The following is a 9,685-nucleotide window of genomic DNA, read 5'->3' on the forward strand; positions in this document are numbered from 1 at the left end:
AGGGGGGAGGGGTGGGACGAGTAGGGGCGGGCGAGGGGAACTGTTACTGTGATACTGTTGCCGTTTTGATGGCCCTCTGGTGACGGCCGTTCGGCGCCCTGCCACGCCGTGCCGCACCGTGGCGCGGAGATTCTTTTACTGCTCCCCTGGTTATGGTAATGCCCGCGTCTGCGACCGCGTAACGGCGGAACAAAAGTGTGCAGCAGGCGCTTCACACCCTCCGCGCCAGCCCGCGGCCCGGGCCAAGCCCGACCGCGTCACGACATTTTGCCGGCGGGCATAGCAGGGCGGTGCGGGGCGGGGCGGGGTGGGGTGGGGCGAGTGGCCTGTCGCCACCCCACCTTCGTTATCTTCGAATGGATCCCGGCGCCGCCGCCGCGCCACGACCACGACCGCCGGGGCCGCGTAGTGAGGCGCGCCCGCACGACGCGGGGCTGTGGCGGGCCTGCCTATCCCCGCCAGCGCGGGCGCCCCGCTGCCTCCTCGTCCAGCTCCACCATCACCACCCACCATCCGCTTCTCCCCTCAACCTCTGTCCGCTACGGCAGCCCGGTCACCGTGCCCCCCAATGTTGCAGTCCCGCCCAAGATCACCCCGTTCGCGTTCCAAACGGACCTCCACGTCGGCGAGCGCGCCGGCGTCCAGTGCTTCGCCAGCAAGGGCGACCTGCCGCTGCGCCTGGAGTGGCGCTGGGAGCCGCTGGCCGTGGCGGCCGGGGCGGCCCCCTCCGCCGCCGGCGCCGCGGTGCCGCTGCTGCCCGACGTGGCCGTGCGCACCCAGGGCGAGCACGTGAGCTCGCTGGGCATCGAGTCGCTGCGGCCGGAGCACGCCGGCACGTACATCTGCACGGCGAGCAACGCGGCGGCCAGGGTGGACCACGCATCGCAGCTCATAGTCAACGGTACTGTCTCCCCGTGGCTTTGCCCTCCCCGGTCTGCTCCCTCCTCCCGCAGGTGTCTAGGTGCGGCGGCAGCAGCGTGGCGTGCGGACGGCGGGTGCGTCCCCGGCCGGTGCGCGCGCGCCTGACCAGCAAGTCCGTTTTGGTTCCAGTGCCGCCGCGCGTCGGCCCGTTCGCGTTCGGGGACCTCATAGAGGGCGCGCGCACGCAGGTGCAGTGTGCCATCCAGGCCGGCGACCGGCCCTTCAAGCTGCGCTGGCTCAAGGACGGCGTGCCCCTGGACGACCCGTACGCGCCCTCCTCTGCCGCCAGGCTGGGGCTCAACGTCACCCAGGACACGTACTCGACGACGCTCGTGATCCCGCGCGTGGCCCGCGAGCACGCCGGCAACTACACGTGCGCCGTGGCCAACGCGGCCAAGACCACGGTCGTGACCGCGCCGCTCGTGGTCAGCGGTAAAGTAACCGTTTGTTGGCCTTTGCAGCAGCGTTGCGCAGCACCACGGCCCGGCGCCGCCACCAGCACCAGCACCAGCACCGCACCATGTCTGTCTCACCACCACCAACACACCGCCTCTTGGGGACGATCGGGCAGTGGTTGGGGGCCGTCCGCGTCCGTGCGCATGTCTTGCCTTTCATAGAAGGGAACTTTTTCGAACGGTTCACTCACGTGGACGTGGACTGATGAGTGCTCCCAATCACTGCTGCCCTCGCCCGCACTGTAATGTTCGTGTTGTGTCGCACCGTACTGCACATCACCTTTACGTCCTTGAGTCGAGTACGGCAGCGCCCACGCTCCACGACCTTCCATTCTGTCATTTTCATGAGTGTTGATCGTGTTGATGCTCTAAAAGCAAGTGTGGAAATTGGGTACGCCTGTTTACTTGCCTCAAGGACCGGTCCAGTTAGAAGCAATTTGTCGATTCGTCATAATCCGTTCATGTAATGTAATTTTTAACTTGATAAGCTTGTGATCTTTGATATCTCAGTGTTTGAGAGTAAAACGACGTCGAATACGTGGCGTTCTCGCGTGAAAAATATCGATAGCGAATCGACTTATTATTTCTGGCCAGCCCATTACCAGCCAGCACCCTCACCTGCCCTTCCGGTCTGCACCCACTGCCAGCACCCTCACCTCACCCTGCTTCTTTACAGTGCCCGTGCGGCATTGCACATGAGCCCAAGTGGACTCGAAGGGGAGTCGGGTACGAACGAAAACGTGTGGTACTTACATGATACTACTTTTTCTCTTAGTGGGTACCCATAGCACTGTTCCTGTTGGTGTTGTTTAGCCACAAAAAAAATCTTCCTCTTATGCTTGTCTCTTTCTTTTGAACGAACTTATTCACTTGCTTGCCAGGTATCTTGCATGACATCACTACTTGCACCACGAAAATGTCCATGTACACCAAAAGTGTTTTGATTTACTGCTTTAATCTATAAAATGTTTTTTTTCTTCTGTGTATTGAGTGTGAGCACCGTATAAGCTATATGTATTTGCACTGTTTCGCGTTCGTACCTTTCCGTGTTTTTATCTTGTAAGCTCCTCTTGAAATGAAAATGAATTAGTTTACAAATGTCGTTGTTTTGGACGCCTGACTGAGCATCGTGTCTGGGCTCCCGCAGTGCCGCCGCGGTGGGCGTCTGAACCTCGTGACCAGAACGTGACCCGGGACCAGTCCGTGGCCTTCCACTGTCGCGCCGACGGCTTCCCTCAGCCTGTGGTCACCTGGAGAAAGATTATAGGTAGGTCCTAACCCTCCTCTGCCATCCCCACGCTAATTCCGAGACCTTGCCTGCAGACGTCGCACCGTGACCCACTGCCCCCTCCCGCTGCCTGCAGGCACTCAGCCCAGCGAGTACCAGGACCTCGCTGTGTCGGTGCCGGGGATGTCCGGGCGCCACCGCGGGGTGCAGGTCTTCTCCAACGGCACCCTCCTCATGAAGCAGGCCCTCCCCGACCTGCAGGGCCAGTACATGTGCGAGGCCTCCAACAACATCGGCGCCGGCGTGTCTGCCGTCGTCAACCTCAAAGTGCACAGTGAGTAGTGCGCACGCGCGCGGTGGAGACACCTCTGTTGTATGCTTTGGCAGTTTGCGTCAGAGGGTTTACATTCCTGTGTCCGTCTGCCTTTGCAGTTCCGCCCGAGTTCGAAGTCAAGTCGGCGCAGGTGTCCGTGCGGCGTGGTGCCCCCCAGACGCTGAGCTGCCAGGTGCTGGGCGACGGGCCGATGACGGTGTCGTGGCAGCGCGACGGGCGCGACAGCGGGCGCGACGTGGTGCACACCAACCCGCGCTTCGAGGTGAAGGAGAGCGAGGTGAAGGGCGGCTTCCTCTCCGAGCTGCACATCTCCTCCACGGCCAAGTCGGACAGCGGCCCGTTCTTGTGCGTCGCCACGAACCCCTTCGGGCGGGCCGAGCGCGTCGTGCACCTGCAGGTGCAAGGTAAGTGGCGCGCCGCTGGGGCGCAGTTCGCCGGCAGCTGCAGGCGCACGCAGCTGACCCGAGCCTCTCTCTCCTCCGCAGACGCCCCCGGACGGCCGCAGGACGTTCGCGTGCTGGAGGCGGGCAGCCGGCAGGTGAAGCTGACGTGGCTCGCGCCCCAGGACGACCGCGCGGCCGCGGGCTCCTACAGCCCGGCGCTGCAGTACTCGGTGCAGGTGCAGCTCCAGGGCGACGAGGGGGACGCGTGGCGGCCGCGGCCGGCCGTGGCGGAGCAGCGCGCCCTGGTGATGGACTTGTCCCCCGCCACCGTCTACCGGCTTCGCGTCGTGGCGGAGAACGAGCTGGGCGCCGGCGAGCCCAGCGACGCCGTCACCGTGCGCACGGACAGCGAGGCGCCGGCCGGCGAGCCCCAGGGGCTGGCCGTCACCGCCGTGGCCTCGGACTCGCTCTCCGTCTCGTGGGGGGCGCCCCCGAGGCAGCTGTGGCACGGCGAGATCCTGGGCTACTACGTCGGCTACCGGGAGCACGGGTACGCACACGCTCGCCGCCCTCACCATTGCCATGGTAGATTCGCCTTTTTACGTCCCTTGTGGATCCCGGTGCCCACAGGTCCAATCGCCCCGGAGGACAGGGGCACAACTTCTCGACGGTGGCTGCGCGTCCGGACGGCTCGGGGTCGGCGCTCCTAACAGGGCTGAAGAAGTACAGGAAGTACGGTGTCGTGGTGCAGGCCTTCAACGAAAAGGGTCCGGGCCCCATGTCGCAAGAGGAGGTGGCGCAGACCCTCGAGGACGGTGAGTCGTTCGAACGTGCAGGAGGTTAAGTACTGCGTCCTCCTCTCCGGACCGGCCGCTGAGTGACCGATCTGCTCCACTCCGCAGTGCCCGGCGCGCCCCCGCAGGACATCCGCTGCAAGGCGCACGGCCCCCAGAGCCTGTCCGTCGAGTGGCAGGCGCCGCCCGTGCTGCAGCAGCACGGCGCGCTCCAGGGCTACCGCGTCTACTACGAGAACGTGGAGGAGTGGCCGCCCGGGACCATCGAGGCCGACACCAAGGTGGTGGCCGACACGCGCGCCGAGCTGCACGGCCTTCAGCGCTTCTCCAACTACAGCGTCCGCGTGTGGGCCTTCACCAGGGTGGGCGACGGCGTGCGCTCCAAGCCCATCTACTGCGTCACCGAGGAGGACGGTAAGGGAACGCGCACCGAACGCAACGCCCGGACATGGCGCGGGAGGGGGTGGGGTGCATTCGCTGACTTTGGCCGCTAGGTGGCAGCTCGCGGCAGGGGGCAGCCCTTGGGGCGGAAGCACGTGCTGGAGCTGCCACCTGTTGGGCAGTCGGCCGAAGTAGCGCCCGCCGCCACCAGAGTGCGCCAGCGACTGCGCCCTGCCTCGTTAGTGGGGAAGGCCTCACCCCCTCTGCTCTCTTGCCCAGTGCCGGACGCCCCTGCCGACATCAAGGTGGTGGCCAGCTCGTCGTCCTCGCTGGTCGTGTCGTGGCTGCCTCCGACGCGGCCTCACGGCAGGCTCACGGGCTACACGGTGTACCACCGCGCCCTGGACGCGCCTGGTGGCCGCGAGCAGGACTCGGCCAAGCACCGCCTGCCGCCGGCCGCCACGTCGTACGAGGCCGTCAACCTGAGCAAGGGCGTGGCCTACGAGTTCTGGGCCACCGCGTCCACGCGCGTGGGCGAGGGCCACAGCACCTCGGTGGCCTACGCCAACGTGTCGCCCACGGTCCCGGCCGCCGTCGTGTCGTTTGGGCAGCGCCTGACGGTGCGGCGGCGCGGCGCCGTGTCGCTGCCGTGCGCCGTGGTGGGCGTGCCGACGCCCCGGCGGTCCTGGTCCCGGGCCGACGGCGCGCCGACCGTGGGCGACGCCGTGACGGTGGCGCCCGACGGCACGTTGCGCCTGCTGGACGCGCAGCGGCAGCACTCCGCCAACTACACGTGCACGGCGGCCAACGCCAACGGCTCGGACCAGATCGTCTACCAGGTGCAGGTGCAAGGTGAGTGAAGCGACCCGAGCGACTCGACTCGGCTTCCGGCACCGACCCTTCATGTCACGTCCTCCTCCGCTGCAGTGCCGCCCGGCGCCCCCTCGGTGCGCGTGGCCTCCACGTCGTCCTCGTCCGTGCAGCTGCAGTGGGCCGTGAGCGACACGGGCGGCTCGGCCATCCGCGGCTACCTGCTCAACTACCGGCGCGAGGAGGGCGAGTGGGAGGAGCGCACGCTGGCGGCCGACTCCACCAGCTACCGCCTCACCGGCCTGGACTGCGGCTCGCAGTACCAGCTGCAGGTGCGTACCGAGCCAAAGGGCGGTGATGTGTAGTGCTTCCGAATATATTTGGAGTTTGCTTGACGCCCGACAGATGATGGCCGTGAACGCGGTGGGCTCCGGGCCGGCGTCCACGCCCCTGGTGGCGCGCACTGACGGCGGCCCGCCAGGCAGACCCGCGCCGGACGACTTCGTGGAGCCGAACGCCAACGGCGTGACCCTGCGGCTCGGGGCGTGGGTCGACAACGGCTGCCCCATCTTGTCGTTCTCCGTGCAGTACCGGGAGAAGGGCCGCGAGGAGTGGCTGACGGCCGCCAGCAGCGTGAGCGGTGTGGGCGGCCATGAGGGCGGCCACGGCCTCGACACCTTCCCGCTGACGGGGCTCTGGTCCGGCTACGTCTACCAGGTGCGCGTCGGGGCGCGCAGCGAGGCCGGCGTCACCCAGGCCGAGTACGAGGTGGCCGCCGCCTCCGCGGCCGGCAACGACGTGACCGTGGGCCTCGGCGGCCCGGACTCTGTTCGTGAGGGCGAGGGCGCCCTGGGCGCCAGCGGCGTGGGCGGCGCGGGGGCGCTGCTCCTGTCCCAGACCATGTACCTCGTGTACGTCACCTCGCTTTCGCTGGCGGGTGGCGTCGCCCTGGCGCTCCTAGTCATCTGCATACGACGACGTACGTGATCATGGTGGTCCTTTGAGACTTTCACTGCGCCCTTTAGTAAAACAACTCGTCAGTAACATGGCGGTCACTCCCAGGTGGCCTCCGCCGGCGGCAGGACGGCGGGCGCGGTGAGGGCGGCCGTGGCCGCGGCGCCCCGGGCGACGGCACCATGGCCATGGACAACAAGCACAACCTGGCGCAGCGCGAGCAGTTCTACGCCGCCGTGCAGAAGGGCGGCCAGGAGCGCATCCCGGAGTACGCCGAGGACATCTCTCCCTACGCCACCTTCCACGTGGCCACGCACGTGCCGAGCCACGTGAGCAGCCACCTGTACCACGAGGAGCGGCTGGCCGCCATGGAGACGCTGCAGCTCAAGAGCGTGAGTGGCACCCGGGGGAGCTCAGCACGGCCACGGCCCGGATCCCGCGCGCAATAGTGAAGTGTAATAAAAATGAGTTGAAATCTCAACCGTTTTCTCCTATTCAGGGCAACCCCATGAAGGACGAACTGGGCAAGATGAGAGTCAATTTGAAGAACATGAAGAGCGCGCGTTCCGAGGGGGACTACTCCAGCTCCACGGACCAGTGGTCGGAGATCGGGCCATGCCGGCCGGACCGCATACCCATGCAGAGTGAGTACTAACCGTCCGGCCAAACGCAGCCTGCGGGTTGATGAGTGTCCGGGGCAGTTCCAGGAACGGGTGTTCGTACGCCACGTGATGTGTGAGCGACTGCGAGAGTACGGCTTCGTACGGAACATGACTGGGCGCGTCTTGAGATGGCGAGTCAGGGCATGTGTCGTTTTACAACGTAGCGCCTCTCAGCCGCTCACAAAATCGCGTGACGGACGGATATTCTTGACCGTTTGTTTCTCCTGGAATTGCCCTCCTCCGACCTTCTTGACCCCGCGTTGACCTTCCCTTTTGCTGCCCGCCAGCGCTGCTGTACGGCGGTCAGGGCACCGAGTCCAGCACGTCCCCGGAGCAGTCCCCGGTCCCGGAGCGGAGGTCGCGCCACCACGCGGCGCACCACGCGGCGCACCACGCGACCCCCGGCCGGCACCGCGGCCAGCACGGCGGCGGCCACGGGCCCCCCGCGCCGCACGGGGCCCCGCCGCAGCCGCACCACGGCAGGTAAACCAAGTAAGGGAACGTGCTCACACCCGCAGCCCAGGTAGGAGAGCGACATCGAATCGACGTCGCGCTTCGACGTCTCAATCGGAAATTCGTCGATTTGGGTAAAAAAAAAGGGGCCATTGCTCGACAAAATCGACCAAATTTCGATATTGGATTCCTGGCTGGGGTGCCTCCATCGCTGTCCATGTCCAACCTGATTTGCGGAATTGGGAGGGGGTGGGGTGACCCACCCCACCCAACACCTGTTACGATTTTGAAATAAACACTTGGGGTGGGTCGCATGTCGGATTTATAGGGTGCGTCGATTAGCGAAAAACATTCGAAAATCCCAGGTGTTTACTTTTACCCGACGACGGGCAGTGCCTTTTCCTCTTTTGGGCCTTCTCCTCCTTCGGGCAGTGGCCTACCCACACGCTGGTTTGAGTAAACGCCCCGCCCCCTCGGTGAGTTGACGCTGAGACCCGTTCGTGCTCTTCTGCCTGCAGGCGGCCGTCGGGGGAAGGCCTCGGCCGCATCCCGTTCGGCGCGCGTCTCGACCCGCCCAGCGGCTTCACGGACGGCCACGCTCTCGGCCACGAGGTGAGCGAGGCCGAGTGCGACATGGACACCCTGCACCGGCTCAAGGGCAGGCAGGCCGGGGCCGCGGCCGCGGCCGCCAAGCCCAGGGCCAAGCGGCTGGGCGGCGCGGGCAGCAACCACTTCACCATCGCCGTGTGACACGCGCCTGGAGGCCCGCCCGGAGGCGCGCCCTGAACACCGTCCCCACTCCAGGAGAGGCCTTACCGGGCCGTGCCTTCCGCTTACGTGCCTTTACCGGACAGGCCACGACGGGCTCAAACCGCCGTGTTTGAGAATGTGGTATCGTCTGTCCAACTGATGTGATCCCCTCCCCCACTGCAGTGGTATGCTTAGTGAATGAGACTTGCATGACTATGATGTCAATAATTTGCATCTCAATTTGTATCTAGGTAATCATTTGATGAGTTCTCACTGTCTTAACCAAATTTTAAATAAAGAAATAAACGAATTAAGACACTAACTGTTCAGTGTCGTGTGATGTTATCAAGTTATCGCTCAACAGCACTGCAACTTTAAAGCCATGAAGGAAGATGTGATTAATTGGGTTGTCTGAGAACTGATAATGTTAATGAGAGAACACAAATGATCAAAGACTGTTCCACGTTAATAATATCAGACACTGCCAGAAGTAGTCTCTTTGGTATAAAATTGTCAATACTTACTTGCTCAATGCTGCACTGCCACATTTGAACTTGAAACTGCATCAACTCATAATGACTGAGATTCGTGAGGAAAATTGCTGACTTATTTTACTGGTCAAAAATTAGGATTGTAGTGAGTTTCCTTTTGCAGCAGCCACTAGGTCAAGAATTTATCAACTTTAGTTATGTTTGAAAATATCTATTTCTAATGGTTATGTCACACAGTGCCAATGACATTGTAAAACCGGTAAAATGTAAATAGAAAATAAATTATTTGTTATTTTTATAATAAACATGAATGGAGCAAAAATTAAGAACTGTGTGAGTGTTATTTTAATACATGTTTCAACCGCCCACTATAAATATTGTACAAATATACGCCTGCCTTAGGCCCGCCCCATGTGACACCAGATGCAAGGGTTACTCGACGAGACCCGTGGTAGTAGGGCTTGCTGATTTTACAGCTTGAGCGGAACGGCTCCGCTAGACCCCGCCACATAGTGGGTGTCCACATCCCCACCACCACCCCTAGCACATTTTCGAATCTCGGCCGGGTGATATTTTTCGCGCTCCGCTGGCCATGGCTTTTCAGCCGTGCGACACCTCATGTGATGGGCCGGTACGCAGACAGGCGCTGGTTCGAATCTAGTCGACGGAACCCTTTTGCCCCTCTGCCAGCCATGTGTTTCGGGGTGTGAGCGTGAGCCACGGCGGAGATAAGCTACACCTGTGCAAAAGCCTCATTGGCTCAGTTGGTAGAGCGCGCGCCCGGGACGCGCATGGTTGTCCGTTCGAAAACTGACCGAGGCTTGTTTTTACCTATTTAGTAGTTTGCGGGACCAAGGGTTAGGATGTTGCGATCAGCGCATCGCACCGGCAACGTAGGCAACCCTTCTGCCACCCTCCTAAACCTCCACGCGATGACATCACCGGGCTTTTGCCGAACCCTGCTGGAAGATCACCCCAGCTCGGCTCGGTCCGGCCCCGGGCTGCGCTCGGACAGAAAACGCCAGTCAGCTGTAGAGCCGCCGTGAGACATCGCTTGCATCGCTCGCTC

The 9,685-nt window shown here is 63.1% G+C and overlaps 1 protein-coding gene across 4 annotated transcripts in view; it reads left to right on the top strand.

Moving 5' to 3' along the window:
- The window catches only part of LOC113202478 (cell adhesion molecule Dscam2-like), a 164,560-nt gene extending 155,615 nt beyond the window's left edge, over window positions 1–8,945 (top strand). The window contains exons 10-23 of one of the 4 annotated variants that reach the window (XM_052273281.1): window positions 578–901; window positions 2,524–2,643; window positions 2,741–2,938; window positions 3,037–3,342; window positions 3,424–3,871; window positions 3,952–4,136; window positions 4,224–4,529; window positions 4,776–5,348; window positions 5,424–5,638; window positions 5,712–6,285; window positions 6,369–6,652; window positions 6,760–6,904; window positions 7,210–7,405; window positions 7,894–8,945. In XM_052273281.1, coding sequence (XP_052129241.1) covers window positions 578–901; window positions 2,524–2,643; window positions 2,741–2,938; window positions 3,037–3,342; window positions 3,424–3,871; window positions 3,952–4,136; window positions 4,224–4,529; window positions 4,776–5,348; window positions 5,424–5,638; window positions 5,712–6,285; window positions 6,369–6,652; window positions 6,760–6,904; window positions 7,210–7,405; window positions 7,894–8,125 — 4,106 coding nt within the window. In that variant the 3' untranslated portion in view covers window positions 8,126–8,945. Of the gene's footprint in view, window positions 1–577; window positions 902–1,050; window positions 1,354–2,523; window positions 2,644–2,740; window positions 2,939–3,036; window positions 3,343–3,423; window positions 3,872–3,951; window positions 4,137–4,223; window positions 4,530–4,775; window positions 5,349–5,423; window positions 5,639–5,711; window positions 6,286–6,368; window positions 6,653–6,759; window positions 6,905–7,209; window positions 7,415–7,893 lie in introns of all 4 variants that reach the window. The other 3 variants (XM_052273282.1, XM_052273283.1, XM_052273284.1) reach the window with 3 other exon arrangements.
- The last annotated feature ends 740 nt before the right edge of the window (window positions 8,946–9,685 follow it).

The sequence above is a fragment of the Frankliniella occidentalis genome, unplaced genomic scaffold (assembly GCF_000697945.3).
Source record: "Frankliniella occidentalis isolate FOCC.00 unplaced genomic scaffold, Focc_3.1 Scaffold261, whole genome shotgun sequence".
Lineage (NCBI taxonomy): Eukaryota > Metazoa > Arthropoda > Insecta > Thysanoptera > Thripidae > Frankliniella > Frankliniella occidentalis.